This window comes from Caenorhabditis elegans, chromosome I (genome assembly GCF_000002985.6).
Source record: "Caenorhabditis elegans chromosome I".
NCBI classification, from domain to species: Eukaryota; Metazoa; Nematoda; class Chromadorea; order Rhabditida; family Rhabditidae; genus Caenorhabditis; species Caenorhabditis elegans.
The window spans coordinates 7423848-7444541 of NC_003279.8; the positions used below are offsets into that span (position 1 = coordinate 7423848).

The 20694-nt window shown below is 33.0% G+C and overlaps 1 protein-coding gene across 11 annotated transcripts in view; it reads left to right on the plus strand.

Annotated features, from left to right (window-relative positions):
* Positions 1 to 20694, plus strand: part of unc-13 — a gene marked incomplete at both ends in the record, with an annotated part of 31332 nt that overhangs the window by 1063 nt on the left and 9575 nt on the right. For 3 of the 11 annotated variants that reach the window (NM_001026700.2, NM_001026703.4, NM_001330929.3), the window contains 12 exons: positions 1087 to 1186; positions 1482 to 1592; positions 1826 to 1956; positions 6433 to 6497; positions 6850 to 6895; positions 7109 to 7257; positions 9252 to 9781; positions 10113 to 10178; positions 10452 to 10649; positions 10697 to 10817; positions 11179 to 11379; positions 20185 to 20304. In NM_001026700.2, coding sequence (NP_001021871.1) covers positions 1087 to 1186; positions 1482 to 1592; positions 1826 to 1956; positions 6433 to 6497; positions 6850 to 6895; positions 7109 to 7257; positions 9252 to 9781; positions 10113 to 10178; positions 10452 to 10649; positions 10697 to 10817; positions 11179 to 11379; positions 20185 to 20304 — 1838 coding nt within the window. Of the gene's footprint in view, positions 1 to 1086; positions 1187 to 1481; positions 1593 to 1825; positions 1957 to 6432; positions 6498 to 6849; positions 6896 to 7108; positions 7258 to 9242; positions 9782 to 10112; positions 10179 to 10451; positions 10650 to 10696; positions 10818 to 11178; positions 11380 to 19081; positions 20099 to 20184; positions 20305 to 20694 lie in introns of those variants that run through there. The other 8 variants (NM_001263573.3, NM_001330927.3, NM_001330928.3 and 5 more) reach the window with 5 other exon arrangements.

Below are 20694 nucleotides of genomic sequence, written 5' to 3' on the forward strand. Positions count from 1 at the left end.
GAGAGTAAGTCACTGGGGAAAACGTTTGAAATGGAATGACGAATGAATGAGGGCACCGGAGACGAAACAAGATACGGTGGACTGGAAGCTTAAAGACCAAGAAAAATGAAATGAAACTTAAACTTTGTTATTTATCATGTACGTTAAGCTCAAGAAAAAATTATGGAATTAAAATTTTAAAAAATTATTAAAAATTAAGCGAAACATATATTTCCAATGCTTTTGAAATAATTTTTGATATTTCATTTAATTTTGAGAATATAGAACAAATGTTTTCGTTTTTTTAAGTATTAGTAGTAAAGAATGTGTCTGAAGTTACACATATAGTTCGAAAAACCCCACATTCTAAACGTAAGTTGACAAAATCCCGCTAAAAGTACCCCATCTTTAAAGCATATAGTAAGAGCATATAGTAATAGTAAGAATACAACCAGCTTGTTCAAAAAATTTAACAAATCGTTCAATGTTTAGTAGCTTTTTACATTTACTATAAATCTCATGAGAAAGAACTTTAAAGATTCTTGATCTTTCACTCAAGTTTGAGCCAGAAATTGAGTTATAATTCACGTTGTTCTCTTTTTTTTTTTCTTTTCAACTAAAAAAAATATAGCTTCTTTTTTTATTGTTCCCCTGGGTACAAAAGTTTAACTGAGCGTCCCAGTAATTTTCATGAGAGCATATTTATAGTTAACGTGTTACATTCTAACTCTTGTTTTAGGACCCAATTGTTTTCAACTGTCCCATTTTTAGGATTAGCCAATAAGTTGTCCAGCAGTAAAAAAATTTTGAAGTTGCGATTTTATTTAGGATTGGAGAGATTTTGCAGATTTATAATCTTCTCTAGATTTTTTCAAATTTCTTTTTGGAAATGAAATCTCAACAACTTTTCACCTTCGTTTTACCAAAGTCTTATCAAGTTTTGATTTTTAAAATTTTGATTATCAAAACTTGGATTGAGTTGAAATTTTCTATAAATTTTAAAGAGGTTTTGTACAAGCATTAACGTTTCGCGCCCTCCCTATCATTAGAGCATGTTTTTTTTCAGTTTTTAAATTTTTGAAAAACAATTTAAATGCCTGATCTCAGATGAATTCAACTCGTACGTGACGGTGAAGCTGCAGACTGTAAAATCAACAACTGTGGCTGTGCGTGGCAACTTACCATGCTGGGAGCAGGAATTCATTTTGTAAGTTGTCATTGACAGGTGAAATACGGTAAAGGAGACCGATTTTTGTAAATGTTATAAAAAAAGAACAGCTGAAAATAGTAATATTTGATATTATGGAAGGAAAAATACCATTATGCGTAAATTGGTGTTATTTTGCCTCCTTTTTTTAGTTTTGGAACGTTTTACTTGTTTTTTTTTCATTACACTTACAATTATTTTATTAAAATAACAACAATTATATTTGAAAACCAATTAATCAAACATTAAGGTTTCAGCTAAACCACATCACCTCATATTTAATTAATTATTTCAGTGAAACAAATCGACCTGACGACGGAATGGTACTCGAATTATGGGCCAAAGGCGTTTTATGGGACAAATTAATAGGTGTTCATTATATGCCACTTTCGGAGATTAGATACAGGTAAAATTTTTTTTTAATTTCCAGTCGTCAGTTAAAATCACTCTAAAACCAATACTAAAATGGCAACATACTTTAATACAATTTTACGAAAAAATATGAACGTTTCTTATTTACAATGGAAAAGTGCAATTATTCAGTTTTCGCCACCTATAATTGTCGTAATTGAGCGGAAGTGGTTTCTAACTTTTAAAATTAATGTATCAGTTTTCTAAAAATACCCCATTGATTTTCAGCAATGCAGCAGGTTCGGGTCAATGGCTTCAAATGGATCATGAACTTGAAACAAGAAATGGTCAAACTGTAGGAACACGTGGTCCAACAGGTCATAACTTGTTGACTGATGTTCGATTTGAGCTTCCTTTTGGTGAGTGGTTGTTATTCAGAATTATAATTTCTTATAGTATGGATTTTTGTTGATATTCCCCTCCTCTGTGATTAAATCTTAATTATTTTATGCTATTATATATTCTTATATATTTCTAAATATATATATTCTAAAAGCCTGATCATGCTACTTGCTGAAGCACATTGAGCTAATTGCTGTTCATAATCAATTTACAATTTAACTTAATTAATTGCATTCAGAAACACCTAATCTAAACCAATTCAAAATTATCTTGATATTGTTCAAAACTGAACAAACTATTCAGAAGTTAGCGGTAACAAGCTCAAAATAAAAATTATCAGATTCTCCTGTATTTGCTGATAAATTCACAGTTGAAGTAATCCTTATCTTTAACGCTGAAAAATATTAGATAATATTTTACTGTTGAAAAAGTTTTGGAAAAACCAACGACAATTAAGATAAGAGTTGTCAATGTAAAGCAAATGGATGCAAGACTAAAATACGAGATTCCATCAGATTGATCCGTTGTTATTGATCATGCAACACGATAGACACACAATCTGTTACAGTTTTTTAGAATTTTATGAACATTTTCCAATATTCTAGTGAAACCTAATTGTTACCATAAGATTTCTGACATGCATTTTTAACCTAAAAATGTTACTGTCAAATTCCAAAACGTTCTTTCCCATAAAATTTTTGGAATATCTTTTTCTAAAACGCTTACAATTTTTTCTCTTTTCTTCTTTCTTTCAAAAACTGTTTCCTTCTATTTTTCCATTCACATCGTATCGGTTTCTTGACACGTCTTCTTCTCTCTTTATATTCCACGTTCCATCCGTTGTTTCTCCTCTGAACAATTCCAAGTGTACCTCATACATCAAAAACGTCGAGCACTTTAGGCTTCTTCGTCTCCATGATTCACCTGAGCCTTTCTAGTTCTCTTTTCGAAGCTCCGTGTTTCCTATACATTTTTTGAACCATTTTGCGAACAAAATTTGAAATAAAATAGAGAAGCAAATTATCAAAAAATTATAATGGTATCTTTTTTTCCTTTTCTTCCCTTATGACTCTTCATTAGTCAAGTGTGACATTGAAATTTCATTACAGCATGATAACTGACAAAATTATTTTTTGCATTTATTCTAACAATTTGATTTTTTGACTGGAATTTTTTAGATATGTCAGGTGGTTTAGTACTAGACATGTTTTGCAGCCAAAATTTTATGAGGATGACTCTAAAACTTCTGAAGCAGCTCGGAACCAAGTTCCCAGTGTAACCTTGATTATTCTTTGCATTTTCTAATTTTTTTTTTGCAAATCACTGTTTCAGTTTACATACTAATATTTGTTATTTTTTACTCTAAACGATATCCATGTCTCAAAGTTTTGTTTTGTTTTGTTGAAATCTCCATTCATTTGTTCAAAAATAGTTCAGTCGTTTCCAGTCAGTTACCGAAAGAAATCTGAACAAAAAAATCAAAATTTCTGAAAATTTGGAATAGCCGTTTTAGTCTTCATTTCTCGAAAAGAAATGTGAGAGAGTATCTGACAACGCTTCCCATGAGGGAATACTCTTGATACTTTGCACAAATTCGCCGCTCAAGAGCTCCGATGACAAAGAAGAAGAGGAAGAAAATGCAGATCACACAAGCAGCCACTTGTCTCTAAATCCCACTCAGATTCAGATAATTTTCAATTTTTAAAACTTTTAACTTCAAAGAACTTCTACTCAGAAGATGTCTACATTTTGAAATTTCCCGAGCTTCAATTGTTTTTTTTTCGAGTTTTGGTGATGCAGCTCAATTTAGTAAAAATACGATAATACCAAAAACTCCGTAAAACCTCGTTTTTGCTTCATTCCAATATTTTTGAGAAATAAAAATGCAACGGTGGTAAAATAACAGAGAATAAGGTGAATGTATTCAGATTTAGCTCGGCGATAAATCTTTCACAAAGCCCCCGGCCAAGACACTAATTACGAGCCGACTGACTCTGCTCCCCGTTTTTCGCTTTTCGATTTGCTCACAAATAATGCACGGCGGTTCTGGAGCTAGCTTCCAACGGTATCACGGAGTTCACTTTTTTTTGTTTTGGAAATCATGATGGTAGTTTTTCTTTTTAATAGGTTAAATCATAAGTTTGCTTGTTGCTTTTTGAATTTACAATTAAAAATGACCTTCCGTACTAAAATTATAAAATATATTTTCAAAAATTTTTGATTTTTTTATAGAATGCAAGTATTAATTCCTCAATTTTCGTCAAACTTAATTTTGGAAGTCGATCAAAAAATTATTCATCGGTTTTAATATTTTAATGATACTTTGATTATTTGTATGTCAAAATTGTAGGCTTTTGCACATCCACTGACCACTGACACATGACCATAGCAGTAATTTTTTAATCCTAATTTATTCGATAGTTTGACAATTGTCGAAAACATGACCGAAAACTTGAAAAATTCAAAAAAAAAACTCAGTTTTTAAATATGTTGGACTATTTTCTACTCATTTATGGGGTTATTCAAGTTATGTAGCAAAATGTATTTAAATACGTGTTTTTATATACTTGAATACAGTTGTGACGTAATTTTTCTACACTTTTTAATTTTCCGCCACTACTTGAATAACCCCATTAGACAAAATCCACCTACTTTGAATGCCTATAAAATGAAATTCGCCCAAAAAATTCCAAAAAATTCCAATGATACAAATTTTACTAATACTAACTGATTTTCATTCGGAAAATTAAAAAAACATTCCTTTCTCACATCTTGACAAGCTAGAAAAGGTGCTCGTAAAATATGGAAGTATTAGATTTGCGCCGGTGTGTTTTTTTTTTCTAGAAAATTGAACCTAGGAAAACCTCAATTTTCTTTCTTTCTTTTTTCTTTTTTGGATCTTGTAATAAACCCAACTCTTGCATTTCGAAAAAAAAAAGAAAGAGGAAAAGTTTTGAAGTGAATACCCAAAAACAAAATTGACCCAAGTTTGAAGTCGTTAACTGATAATTGCATATTGTTCTCTTCATTTCCTATTCTGCCTTCTCTTTTCAACTTGTTGCCGTCTTTCATTTTTGACATATCAACTGCATAGAAGCTTCAACTTTTCTTCGGGAGGAGACAAGGCTCGGCTCCTAATTTGGCACACATACTTCTTCTTCTGCTTCTTCCTTCGATGTCAACGTCTTCTTCGTCTTCTTCGTATTCTTCGGTGACAACGATGGCGCCAAGAAGCAAACGACAAAAAGACGAAGAAGTCGTTTTCCACATCATCTTCTGCTTCTACTACTCCCTCCCTTATGTTACTTTTCTTCTCCATTCTCCGTCCCCGTCTTCCGTTTTTTTCTCCTTTTTCTCCATCTCCATCTCTTTTTCTGCTTTGTATTCTGAGCAAGGGGCACCTGTTTCTTTTTGTTTTGTTAAGCTCCAGGATCTGAATAATCACATTTTCTTCTGATCTATCTGTAACAATCATTGAAAAACGGTTTTCTTCAAAATTTTAGGATGTCTTTCAGATACATTAAACATCAGTAAAGTCTTATCAATGGCAATATTGTTTATTTATTATATATAGTCCAACATAACCGATTATTTCAATCAAAAATGTCAAAACTTGTATGATTCTTCAATCTCTCCAGCCAGTCAATTTTTACAAAAAATCCAATTTTGATAAACTTAAATTATTTGAAGAGATTTACTATGATATCGTGGCATTTACACACATTTACACTTTCAATGCCAAGACTTATGAAAAAAAAAACCCTATTTTCGCGGTTTTGGTATTTTTCTGATCTGTTTTTCAATTTCAATATTTTCTAGTAGTCCTCTGTGCACTTGTTCACATATTTACCCATTTTTCAATACAAATCTCCAATTTGACAACATGCCCGTCTAAGAAATTGCAACACACATACAATCATTGAAGATGCGCAAATTGTCTCATTCGACATCCGGAATGGGCTCAACCGAGCTGTCGAATCTCTGCTCTTGACACTTGTTTCGATACGCACACATACACATATATTCCACACAGCTTCACCACCACTTCTACCAACATCATATATCTCTTTTTCACACAAAATACGCCCATATTCTTCTTCTACTTTTCCTTCATCTTTTCCATCTTTTTGGGAAAAGTTTTGAAGAAATTCCATAAAGCATTCCAAGATAATTCATTGTTTTCAAAATTTTAATATTTAATTTCTTCTAGTTTAAACTCTAGGAAACTAGAGCTCATATATATTTTTCACAATTTCTTCGTGGAAATTTTCGAATATGGGTAGTTTTGGTTCATAGTTTATTCATACTCATCGTGTCCATATTCCTTCGATCAAACTTTTTCCTTCTTATCGCCTTGCTCATTTTTCTTTTTTTCTCTATTTCCCCGAACGAAAACTTTCAAAGACATAGATTTAAAATGCATTGAACCAATCAATCAACTGAATTTTCTGCGAATTTTCAATTTTTTCAATCAATTTTCGAACTTCTTTCAGATGTACAAGGCCACGACGAAGATATTCAGTCCAGATTGCTCGCGTTGAACGGACTCATCGAACACGTAAGTTTGAAATAGTTTGAAGATCGAATAGTGGCAGTTCTTCACTCATTTAATATTTAAATTTTGATTACATGGATCTGAAAGATAATAGAAGTTTGTGAATGTGGCAATGCTCAGAGTTTTAATCACCCGAACATGTTTTGAATTTTCCAATTTTCCTAACTTTGACAATTTTTTTTTTAAATCTGACCTCTGTCGCAAGTTTTTATAAATATTTGATCATAAGACAAAAAAATAACTTTCTGTCGACAGGAAACTTGCAATATTAAACGTCAGAAACAAATGTTCATTTTGAAACTTTGGAACCTTCTGAACAAACGTGTCACAATTAACAATAGTACGAAATTTTCAGGATCAGCTGGGCCCCAACAACCATCACAGGGCGCCGTTTAACCATTGTAAGTTTATTTTAATAATAATATGAACTTTTTAAAGTAAATAATACAACAATGTTTTCCTTGGAGGGCCTCATGAAAAAAACCCCTTTGATAATCTATCAACTCACTTTTAAAGCACTTAGTCATATTTTGTTCAACCCCATTCACAACAAAAAGTGAGAAATGATTGATAGCGGGGTTAGTATCAATAAAGAGCCTTTTACTTCTTTCCAGCGGGTTTGAGTGAAGACAGTGATTATACATCCGACGTGTCCGTTCCAGTCAACCATCATCAATTACATCCAAACAGTTCGGCACATCAATACGAATCACATCTACATCCACATCGAACACGTCAATTGTTACACACTCGTGAAGGCGCAGTAAGTTGGTAAATACAGGGTGACCAGTTTTTATGGATAAAATATTGAAAGTTATTTATCTAGTTTTGAGTAGTCAGCTTTTAAAAAATATAATTAGATCTTAAGTATATTTTTAAATATAAATTATGACTACACCTGAAAACAAACATATTGCCCGTGAACGCCAGTTACCAAGAAGTTGGAGAGTTGTGAAAATTTCACAATCGGGAGTGTGACTGTTTGGCAGGACATTCACAGTGTTCCGCACCGTACTATGAAAACACTTTGATACGCACAGTGCGAGGTTAAATATACGGCGGAGAACTCGGTAGATGTCTGATCATTCTAATAATTCATACCTCAAATTGTGTAATCCTTTCAAATAAAGTAAACTCCAAAGATTTTGAAGTATTAGGTCAGTCAATAAGTTTTGTCGTTTTTTTCAGTTTTGATTTTTTCTTAGATATTTTTTTGTGGTAGTATAGAAGACTGTTAGTAATGACAAGCCCAACGATATCAGCCATATCGGTTAACTTCCAAATTATTTAAAACTCCGAACTATGACAACGAAAAAGACAATTTTTTTTTCGATTTTTTTTATTTCCTCATGAAATCAAAAACTTTGTATCCGTAGATGTATTAGACAGTTAGTTAAATAAAACTGAAAATTTTCAGACTCAGGCTTAGCTTACTGGTAGCGCTACATCTGTTGAAAGTGCCTAAAACGCTTGCAAAATTGCCTTTTTTATTTTTGAGCGGTGCTAACTTTGAAACCATGAGAGATATACAAAAGTAATGTATTACAACATTAATGTGCACATTATAAGCTACAATTTATCAGTTTGATGCAACGTTGGGTCTCCTCCCGTTTCTGAGTTACAGACGATAGTAGTGAGCTTGGTCCAATTTTCAAAGGAGCAAAAAAAATGCATGATCAGAAAAATATGAAAAATATTGCAAAAACCCATTTTATTCTTCTCAGATGTAATATTTTTATTATCAATTAGGCTATCATAATCAAAAAACAGTTAGAAGTTATCTCTCAAAAAATATTTTCGGATATTTTTTCCAGATGTTTTTTGAAATTTTTCAGAAATTTCCGCAACTTTTGTTTTACGATTCATATCTTTGCGCACACATGAGATATAACAAAACGGTCAACTGAGTACCTGTTAACAATTGAAAAGCACTTTTTGATTTAAAGATTTTTGATCTGATACCTGGTTTTGGAGTTACATGCAAAAACATGAAAAATTAGGATTTTTTGAAAATTGGACCAAGCTCACTACTATCGTCTGTAACTCAGAAACGGGAGGAGACCCAACGTTGCATCAAACTGATAAATTGTAGCTTATAATGTGCACATTAATGTTGTAATAAATTACTTTTGTATATCTCTCATGGTTTCAAAGTTAGCACCGCTCAAAAATAAAAAAGGCAATTTTGCAAGCGTCTTAGGCACTTTCAACAGATGTAGCGCTACCAGTAAGCTAAGCCTGAGTCTGAAAATTTTCAGTTATATTTAACTAACTGTCTAATACATCTACGCATACAAAGTTTTTGATTTCATGAGGAAATTAAAAAAATCGAAAAAAATTTTTTTTTTCGTTGTCATAGTTCGGAGTTTTAAATAACCTGGAAGTTGACCGATATGGCTGATATCGTTGGGCTTGTCATTACTAACAATCTTCTATACCACAAAAAAATATCTAAGAAAAAATCAAAACTGGAAAAAACGACAAAACTTATTGACTGACCTAATACATAGTTGAAATAAATAATTGTTAATCACCAGGAGCAATTTCACATTCCCAAACTTCTACATTGATTCGGAAAATGTTTTTGGATGTTTTAACTTTTTTATACTATAATTATAATTTCAATTGATCCCTATAATTTTGGTCATCCTGTAATTGTTCGAGAGGGTGGAACAATTTCCTAAAAATTCCCTCTCGAATAGAGGAACTAGAAATCTTAATTGAAAAGTCTTTGGAACAAAATCTTAGACGTTGCAGGCGAGTTATGAGGACGAAGAAGACGCCTATCACGCTAGACATCAACCCGAATCCGACGACTATAACCACCAAGACACCTACGATCAACATTCGTCGTATTATAACGACGAATACGCGCCAAGTGGTAGTAGCAGTCAATATCAACGGCAAGGATATCAAGATCAAGATCAACAACATCAGAATATATACGAGGACACGGTGACTCCGGTTCGAGAATTTGGCGAGTCGGCCGTTCCGCCGGCTGCTTCATCGTCTAGACGTCAATTCGATCAGGTTTACGGGTACGCATCTAGCAGTGAAGAACGATATGACACACCGATGTCAAGTGGTCGACTGCCAAGAGATGAACCAATTCTTGAGCACAGTGAACCAGAATACGTGTACGATCAGAATGGTTATCCCGAAGAAGACAACTATGGAATTAATCCAACATATTCGGAAGATCATTTTGAAGGTCAAACAAATGACTATTCTACGACACATCAAGAACCTAATGATTTTAGGAATGATTATAATTCTAGTTATCAAAGGTTTGTTTTATCAAAAAGTGAGGGAACTCCAATGTAATGTGATCTACAGATCAAAAAGATATTTTCATATTAGTGTTGCATCTGCTCTCTGATCTCATTTGACTCATATCTCGGTTGTCTTTAATTTGATCAGAAAGAAAAAAAAATAGACCAAAGGGGGTGCAAGACTAATAAAAGAAAGGAAACTACATACTTGTAACAGATAAAACATTTCCTCCGACACACTGGTTATGAGTCTTTTTAGAAGATTCCAAGATTAAAAAATGTTCCAAGAAAAAACCTGAGAATAAAAATAAAAATTCTTGTTTGAAAATTAACTTTCAGTTTTCAGAGAATATTGGAATGAGAGTGAGCCGCTTTCTTATAATAGTAGGCCTCCAAACGGACATATTAGAACGTAAGTTTAATTTATTCTACCGTGATTATGTAGCAAGCCCCCAAAATGTGTTCAATGCTTAAACCTATGTAATGGTTGAATAATTTTTATAGAACTACATTCATTTTAAGACTTAGAAGATTATATTTATGAAAATTCACATAAAAGCTCAATGAACACATAAATAGAAATAAACAGTTACATTTAGAAAAATATCAAAAAATTCTTTTAAAGCTGTTTTTTATACAAAATTTCTGCCCCAAGTGAAACCGAAACTATTTCTTAATATTACAGAGGTGCAAACACTTGGCGCGAACCATCTACGTCATCTCGCCCAACATCTTCCCAAGCATGGAATTATCAAGATGACACTCACCAATATGATGAAGTTGATCGTGGATCCCGAGTATCTTTCACAAGAACACCATCAGTAGATAGAACAGATAGACCAAGTGAAAGTGGTGGAGGATTTTATGATGAAATGTCAGAAAGGTTGGTAATACCAGATTCATTTTCTAAAAGAATATGGAAAATTACAGTGGAAGACCAGGGCGTCCAGATTCTCACCATAATTGGAGATATGATTCAATTCAAGAAGAAGATAATGAAAAAGACAACTGGAAACAACATGTGGAAGGCTACGAAGAAGGACAGGAAGAGGTATCGATAGTTTCTATGGAAACCGCTGAAAAAAAAACTGAAAATGAGGTTTCCGCCTCACTGATTACATAGCTTTGAAAAAAAAAAGGGAATCGCGTGTTAGTATTCAACTTCTTCATTTCTTTTTTCGACTATATTTATTTAAATGGGACAATAATTACAAGTCCCGGCATGCTGCAACCAAAAATTGTCTGCTGTAGAATATATTCTAGATATACTTGCTGGAATTTCTATAATTATTCTAATTATTTTCTATAGCTATATTTTGTACCTTCAATTGCCTCTATAATTACTTTTGAATAACCTTCTATAACTGCCATTTTGCAAATACTAAAGCTCAACAAGATTCATAAATATTCAGAAACAAAAGGACAATCAAAAACCTAATGATCATAGTGCAGCTTCACCTCAAGATCACTATCATCGATCAGATTCAACAGCGCAACAAGATTTCGGAAACAATATCGTTCGTCAGACAATTCAAGAAGAAGAGGAAAAAAGGAATTATCAGGAACTTTGGCATAATGCTTACAAGAGAGTTTGTGCTGATCTCGGAATTAAGGTACGCTATTTTGTAACTTTATTTCTTTTCGAAAATGGGGAGATGGGGGTATATTGTGTATGTAATCAGTCGGAGCCTAACACGTACTCTCCAATTTCCGGAGTGCAATAATTGAATGGCAGATGGAGAATGGATGGAGAAATAAAGAAGTGAAGTAGAACAAACAATAGATCAGAATAACAAGATTCGAGTACTGAAGAACAAGATAACGACAACATGACATTTTTCCAGAAGAATCTGTTTTTTTGTAGTTCATCTTATTTCCGGTTATACAATTGTTATATCTCAAACTTGTAGTGTACAAAGTTTGGAGTTGAAAGTTGATTCAAACAAAAAAATCGATAGTGAGCTTCCTATAAATTCTGGTTTTTATTTTCTTTTCCTTTTTCCATTTTTTCCATACTCTGTGGTGCATTTTTTGTGCATTCCTTATTTACTCTTCCTAAAATGTCTGACTCCACAAGTAATACATTAATTATCTAAAAAAAAAGAGATCGTGGACATAAATATATGCTTCTAATTTTCTTCTAATTGTTAATAGTTACCCATTAATATCCCATCACTAGAATATCAAAGTTTCTAGTAATTTTTCATTCTGAAAATGTTTTTCTGACAACTTTTCTAGTTTCGTATACCATGCATCTAGTCTCTTAACCCCCACGGGAAGAGTAAGAAGAACTCTCTTTTTTGGTCAATGACCCAACACTCGTGACGCTTCCATAATTCAAATTCTGTGTGCTTGAAACACTCCCGAGACACCGCCGACACGACCTCGAACCACTGGATATTCTTAGCTTTGAACACATTTCTCAACGTCAAAAACTGAAGATAGCGGGACCCCAAAGAAAAGATATAGATGGCAAAAACTATTCTCATGTCTCACATTTGTCTTTTCATCTCTTTCCGTATCCGGTTTCTTTTTGCCCTTTTTTGAATCATTTTAAATATTTATTGCAAAATTCAGTGATTGATATTTATGATCGAAATGTAAATGTAAACTATAAAAAATTTTTAATGAGAGAGACGGCGAGGGAGCACTTGTTTACCACTAGGGACACGGAAATTTTTCTTTCATTTCCATTCATTCTCATTTTGTTTTCAGTTTTGAGAAATTTTTTAAAGCCTTTTTGTGAACTTTAGTTAAAAATTTACTTCTTTTTACAATTATAATAATTCGTAGTGTAATTGATTTTGTTATTTGATAATTACGTCGAAAATTTCCAGATATATTTCTAATTTAAGTTACCAGGACTAGATTTGAACAGATTTTTGGCATTATCGAGAAACATTTATTTGAAAATTTTATCAATCAAGCGGAAAAACAATCGCTACATAAACTTTTTCATAAACTGTAGCATAAAATTTTTTTCTTGTGGCGAGACCCATCCGAATAAATCCGTGTGTTTTCGTGTGACCGAGTTTTATAAAATTACAAAATTAACTTACCAAAGATTTCCTCAATGCACATTTATTTTCAAAATTCAATCCATAATTCTTCTGTGTAGGCGTTCTTGTTTTTAAAACCTAAAAAAAACACAAAAAAAGAAAATATTTTTAGAGAACCAGGAGCTCAATCATTAATTTTCGTTTTCTAACTTCCCACATTTATGAACACCTAGACGAAAAAAATTTTCATATATAACAATGCCATTTTCTAACTCGGTTTTCTATAAGTCCCGACGACGACGGCTACGATTAAAAATTCAATTCAAACCCGCTCTTTTTTTCGTTTTTTGACTGCTTTTTTTCTGTCGCTCTATATCCATTGGCAAACATACACCGGTTTTTCTCGGACCCGTGAATATAGAAAAGCATGCATCCATGTCAAATATTTTCATGGTCCTTTTGGCACACACTTTTCATTCCGAGTGACACTGCTCTGGAAAAAAACTATCAGAAAAAGATGTTCAGACGTGAGGTGTATGTACACTTGGATATTTAATTAGTCAAATTATTAGTTGTCACTCGTTTTCTCTCGGACTCTCCAACTCTCTTGAAAGCACTCTTTTTCCTTCGCCTCCAAAAGTTTTTTTTTGCTATTTTGTATGTGCATACTCGGAATATTTTTAGCATTCAATTTTCATACTCTCGCTTCAACGAAGCTCTCGAATTCTAACTAGAACAAAAAATGAACAGAATGAGGAAATGTGAACGGTTTTTGAGAACTTCAATTTTTTGAAAAACTCAAATTAAAACATTAAAGCAAAAATAAGCGTTTCCGTCATAGTTCAATATCTGAACTTCATTGATAACAAGTTCCTAGTTATTTTTTTATTTATTTGTTAACTTTTGAATAACATAACAGACCGACCAAAAAAACTTCGAATGTCTCCATTTCAAAAAAAAATGTCCTCAAAACACGCACGTTCACCTGCTCAATTTTTAGCACGTTAAAATAATATAGTAAGGAATTAAAATATTGCAGTGGTCAGCTGTTTTTTTTGTTGTTAGAGTTTCAAAGCTCTACCAACTCTGATCATTTTTGGCTTCTGATTGTACATTTCCACCTCTAATTTGTCGTTCAATCTTTCAGATATTTTTTATTAGCTTCATTTTTTGGATCACAACTAATTTGAAACGTTTGAAACTGGCATTTATAGTTCTCACGAAATATAGTTAAACTTGAAATATCAAAATGAAGGTAGTGTTTTTTTATTTATGTAAAAATGATGTCAGATTAGCTGTTTACTTTTATTTAGCTGGGTTCGTTTTTCTACAATTAATACAACTCAATTGAAGGTGGTCTAGAGCCGAGGGAATTTTTAAAGCTACTTATGTGAACCTAAAATCAATATATATAGTTTTAAAGCTTCAAAACAAATTTTGAAACTGTTTCTAATTACAATCAAAAAGTAGTCACTACTCAATTTTTCAAATATCATTTCGAAGTTAGCCAAATGCTTTTTTTTTTCAAAAAGTCCCCTATTTTAAATTAGGCCGAAATCCTCACTGGCTCTTCTCTCCCTTTATTAGAAAAAACTAAAACATTTTAAAAAAAGTCATATTCATCACTCAACATTATTATGACAAATTTTTTAGTAAGTTTGATAATTGGCATTTAAAGCTTATTTTTATTCAGTGAGAAATGTTGTTTAGATAGGCTTTTCTAGTTTCTGATGTTTACCTTGTAAAACTCTTTTCGAGCATCTTGATGTTTTTGCTTTTCCTTTCAACTCTTACCACAAAGTTATATTTAAAGTCACTAGTCGGTCGTAAATTTGTCTCAACTTGTCTGTATCTCCTACATTCAGGAGTTCACACCTCACAACCAACACAGCACCTAATCAAATTATTCAGACTTCTTCCTTCTTTCTCTCGTTTTTCCAGCCAACCAGCTCGCGTTTTTATTGCGACGATAGTAAAGGGGGAAACGGACCATTGGGCTTCAAACTGACCTCTTCTTTTTCTTTTTTTCTCTATTTTCCCTTTTCTCTTTCATTTTTCAGTTTGTCATGATTCTATTTTTGATGACAGCTTCTTCTTTTTTCCTGTTGGTTGTGGGAGGGAAGTCCATTGTATAGATGTATTATGTTTCATAATTGCCTTCACTCCACGTCTTCTAAAGTCTTTCCAAGACCTTTCAATGTGCTCTTTTCTAGTCCAAACTTTCAAGTGATGTGTGCTCTTTTTCAAGTATACGTACTTCACACATTCTGATAGTAGCAGATTTTTGATTGCTCAAGTAGACTGTGAGCATTTTTCTTAGAAAAGAAAAATCTTGAGGTTTAATTTCGGAATTGTTGGAGTACTAATTTTTGGATTCAAAACTCAAGAGTTTATGTACTTTTAGACAAAGAAAGTTTTTAACAAGATTTGAAGGTTTTACTAAATTCAGAAAACTCTTTTAAGAAGTTTCTGTTTTTTTCTAGGCTGGGCATTTTTTTCTTTTTCAAAAAAAATTGTGTTGTTTCTTCTAAACCCCACAAATGGAATTAAAACCTACAAGCAAATTTCAACGTTTGTTACGTTAATGTCTAGTAATGGCTCCCCAACGAATTGATTCATTACCGAATTGATTTTCAAAATTTTATCAAAATTTCAAACTGAATTATATGAAAGTCATTTTTCACAACGAAAAAATTCAAAGATCCGACTTTCTTGTTTTTATGAAATTCCAACAGAAATCTTAATAACCACTTTTCACTAGAAATCTTGGTAACAATGGCATTTCGTCCGGAAATGAGGGAGGAATGATTGAAAACTGAAAACAAAATGAAAATTCTAAAAGCACTGAGACACCAACTGTCATCTAAAAACCCTGTATAAATATATGCATGTAAATTTTCTCTATTTTACCGCAGCACCTTCGTCGCCATCCAATTTTCCGCCTCTATTGCTTCTGTGTCAATGGACGTGTGGCTCCACATTTCTCCTCTCAATTCTTTTTTTTTTCGCTTTCATAACACAATCTGGGCTCCGTCGCCCCGTCATCGTTGCGCAGTCAACCGCTCCAAAAATTGTCTTATTTTTCGGAAAAAAGGGGGTGACAACTTTAAATGCTTTGAACTTCGTTGATTGCATTTTAAACTTTTTTCTCATGAAAAATGGTATTTCTATCCAAATAAGCAAAAAATCATTAAAAATGTTCAGTTATTTACGTCTCATCCTAGGAATTTTAGAATTTTTCGTTCATTCGACAGTTTGGCATTTTGCTTTTCCCAAGTTGTCGAATTATTGAAAAATCGGATTGCCGGAGTGCATTTGTAAACTTAAAGACGCAGATTCAAACTTTCTAAAATGAAATCAGTGCTTACGGCGGTACCCACCGGCAAGAAAACAAAGCATCACATTTAAAGCGAAATTTTGTTTTCATGAATTACTACCACAGCTAGTGAATCAACTTATAAGTTCAATATCAAAGCTTCCAAGATCATTAACTCATCTTTAACGAAGGCTTCTTTGTTCTCCATATTTTTTCTCCCGTTCCTTCTCGATGCTTTGGTTTATTATTTTCCGTTTTTTGTTCCCTTCTTCTTTTTTCTTACTAGCACATGATTGAATATTACTCACTTTTTCTTCTTTTTTCTCAACTCAATGACAGCCCGCGGGCAGTTTTTGAGTAAAAAAAGAGAGAAAATCTCGATTCATCCCATCTCCCAAGTGTATAATTATTTTTGTGCTCCAAATCCTATACATCATTTTCAAATATTGTTTCTGTGGCAACCAAACCTTTAATTTTCAGTATTTCATCTGGTTTCATTTTTCAATTTTGCTTTGAAGACTTAAAAAATCTTTCACAATTTTTAAGGCTTCTAGACATCTTCAGAGAATTAAAAAGTTTCGAAAGTTCATTTGCGTAGTTTTCGAATATTATATACACATATTTTTTAAGACCAAAACACTTGTAAAGAAATCAATCGGAAGTATGTCATTTCCTGGTGTTTCTTCTCAACAAGCGTCATTTTTTCTCACTAACTCCTTTCTAGAAGTAAAAGTAAAAATTTACTTCTTACTTTGATCAAAATGAATCTTCAATTGGCTTCGTCAGTATTTGAGATTTTTCTCTCAACGCACTTTGCATATCTCCACTCATTTTCTCATTTCTCCTCACAACATTTTCACCTTTAAGCGGTTTTTCTTTAAGTTTCTTCATCTAAAACTCCCAAGAAATTTATGTATAAAACTCTGACAATCGAAATGTAAATTAATTCAATCTACTCATTTTACGGTGTTGTTAAAATTGCATCCTTGTCGGGTGAACGGCAACACTTTTTTCAGGAATTCATGGACAATCGTGGCATGTTTTTTGAATTAAAAATTATTCTCCAAACATAACAATTTTTTTTGATTTGAAAAAAAAAACATTTATTTTGGTTTGAAGATTTCGAGTGGTTCTCAAAATTGTCATTTATCGGTATTTCGCCATTTTACGAGAACCTCTCTACAAGTTATTAGGTAAAACTAAAACTCGCTTTTGTTCAGTAAAATCTTAAAGTCGTTATTTTTTTTCAATTAATCTTCAATAAAATCTTGGAAAACGTGCCGCATTTGGCAGTTTTGTAGAGTTCTCCCCTATCTCGGTATGCTATGAAGATGTCCAAGTTTCGAAAAAAATAATACAGGATTAGAAAAAAAGGAAATGAGATAATGAAAAAAGTCGTGAAATTTCCATTGACTGTGTTCAAGCCCTTGTGTAAATAACTAGTTAACTATTCCCCCTCTTCGTTTTCTTCTTCCCCTTCTTTTTTTTTCTTTTTACTTGAGACAAGTCAGAAGTCACACTAACTCACCGATGTTTTGTCTTTGACGGATTTTTTTGTGTTGTGAAAAGTACATTCAAATGTATTCTCATTTTATATACTCATTGAAATGTCTGAATAATGTTTTGAAAATTCATTTAGTCGTTCCATATTCTATTATTTGACAAATGTTATTTAATGAGATTATTTTAAGGTTTCAAAAATGTTCGGAAAAGTTCTCCAGGCTCTATTAAAAGTTAAAAATTCGGGAAACATTTGAGCAAGTTTCCAGAGATATCTAGTAGACCAGCAGACCTGTTTACGAGTCCGAAACCTTGTACCCCCAGCTGAGCAAGGAGTTTAGCACTTTTTAGAGCCGCTTTGACGTCAGTGAGCCTTTTTTCAAATACGGGGTTTTAAAATTATTATCCTGACTCACGTTATTTGAAATATACTTCTCAAATATTCATTTTCCAGACAGTTTTTACTATCATTACTTTTGAGCTGGAAAATATGGGATAGTATATTTGAAATGTTTTTGTATCTATAATTGTTTTGTCTTTCATTTTCAACCAATATTAAGCCGAAAAAATTAATTTGTTCTCAATTCTAAATACTCTCAACTAGTCGTCTTCTTCTTTTTTTTGTCCTACTATCCAGTACAATTCATCAATAATTCAACTCTTTTCCCCTTTATTAGACCCCTCTTTTAGCAGTTTTGGGCACATGATCTTGAGGGAATCCACGTCATCTTTGACCTAGAAAATGAGAACCAGTTACGGAGGAAGAAGCCCCTTTTTATTTTTAAAATCCTTTTTTTCTTCGTCTCTCACTCCACAAATTTGTTTCCCAAGAGAACGATTCTGTTACAATTCTCTGACACACTCGAGTCTTCATCTTCACGGCTTCTTCCTTTGCCACGTCATCCTCATTCAATCTCAGATATTCAAATTTCGTAAATGTTTCGTTGTTCTGCTCTTGATTGCAAAACATCAACACTTTATAAAAATGCAGTAAATTTTGATGAAGAAGTGGCAGGAGAAAGAAGAAGACCAAATGAAATTGGAGACTTTTGAAAGCTTTTAACGAATTTTTGAGGTCCCGCTGGTCCTCGACCTCATGTCCTGTTTGCTGCTTTTTGCTCTCTATTTACTCCATTTTCTCACTTTTTTTGGATAACGGTTAAGAAAATTGATTGATTATCATTTTTTGGAAACTCCGCAAGAGGTATTGAACTTCTTATCAGGATAAGTTGTGTTTTTAAGATCATCTGATCTAAGCTATATTTATCCAACTCGTCACAAGATAAACATTCTTCTAGAAATAAATCTTCACGACTACTTTTATTTATGAGTTTGGAGAGTGTTTTCTATAGTGTACTTATTATTTGAATGGAAAATGTCTAAGATTACTCAAACGGTACTAAGCTGGCGTAGTGAAACATAAAACTTTAACGTTCGTTTTCGTCTCATATATCCTTGCTTTCTTTCTCAGTAATCTTATTTTATTTAATTCAATTTTAGTCATCTCAAGCTTCACTGGTGGCCACCACGGGGGGAACGTTGTTGCAAAATTTGTTTCTGTACCGGCCAAAGCTGGCGCCGGCTGGACATGGCGCCACGGCGTCTCAATTCCAGTCACCAGCAGGCGCCACTCGATTTTATGCCAATCACAACAATAACAACAACAATGTTTCCAAAAATGAATTGGATTCCACGACTGAAACACCGCCCGATCCATCTAGAACACCATCCACGTCATCAATGAATCCAGTGCCAAGTCTTGCAGTTCCAATGTCACCTGGTCCCTATCTTAACAGTGATCCGCCATCACCAGTGTCTCCAAATCCACAAATAAAAAGAAGTATCTATAGGATAAAGGAATCATATGAAGATCGGAATGGTGGAAGAGAACGAATATATACAACAAATCTTGTTAGTGTTTATCTAGAAAAGATGAAACCACCAGATGAACTAGAAGAAGGATCATCAGGATCAATGCGAGAAACTCAAAATGAAATTAAAAATGGAACACAACTACATAATGCTGAATCAAATATCTTCTTTCCGCAAGATTCTGTTCCAAAATCAATATCTTATAATGCCGGAAATCTGAAAAATACGAGTATCACAACTTCAAAGACATCATCAGCTATTACAAATCACAGTAGCCTTCCTCCACAACCTCCATCAAAACCTGCAAGTCGGGATTCTGATCCGATGAAACAGTTACTCACATTCTCCAAATCATTTAAGAAAGTCAGACGTGTAAGATCTGCAATGCCACGCCGACGGAAACGAAAGCGGGTGAAGATCAAGAAATCAAGAAGTTGTCCGATTTTATGGAAAACTGAGAAAACACCGCACCCGATGAAAAGCAAGAGTATGACGTGTATTCGGATACCGAAGAAAACTGTTATTGCTCCATTGCGAAAAGAAATAAAAATTGTGAGAATGAAGCCACCCGCAGCAAGATGTGAATCTGATTCAAAAGCTCATAAAAAGAAGAATTTATTGGATGTTTATAAAGATATGGGAAAGGTAAAATATGGCTCCGACTGATTAATTTAGTGTAATAGATTAATGGCGATCGCATATTTCTTTTATTAAATCAAATTTGTTTTCAGAGTACTGTGCTTGACGGGAACGGGAGTTCGGCTGCCAACGCCTTCTACAAATCAATCGATGCAGCTCCAAACATGAATGTGGCCCGAACGAAGACAAGTATTCCACTTGTTTCCGAACTTGTAAGTCTGAAATTTTATTAAGATTTAAAGCAAACTTCTTCTACTCTGATTGCACACTTGTAAACTTCTAAACAAAAAATTTTGAGGAGTGACAATTTAAAAATGTTTAAAATATGCTAACATTTTCTGGAGGATCAATGTTCAGTATTATTCTAACATCAACAAAAAACCTACTACTAACATGAAACTTTGATAAATGGTTAGATCTTGAGTTTTTATAGGTCACTGTGGCCGGTAATTAATTAAATTTCTAAACTTTTTGTGTTTACTTCCACTTCAAAATTCTATAACTTTTTGAAACATTAACTAAAAGAGGTTTTTAATTACTCAATAAACTTAAAATACCCAGAAAATACAAAATTTCATAACGACCTCTCAAAAATCTCTAAA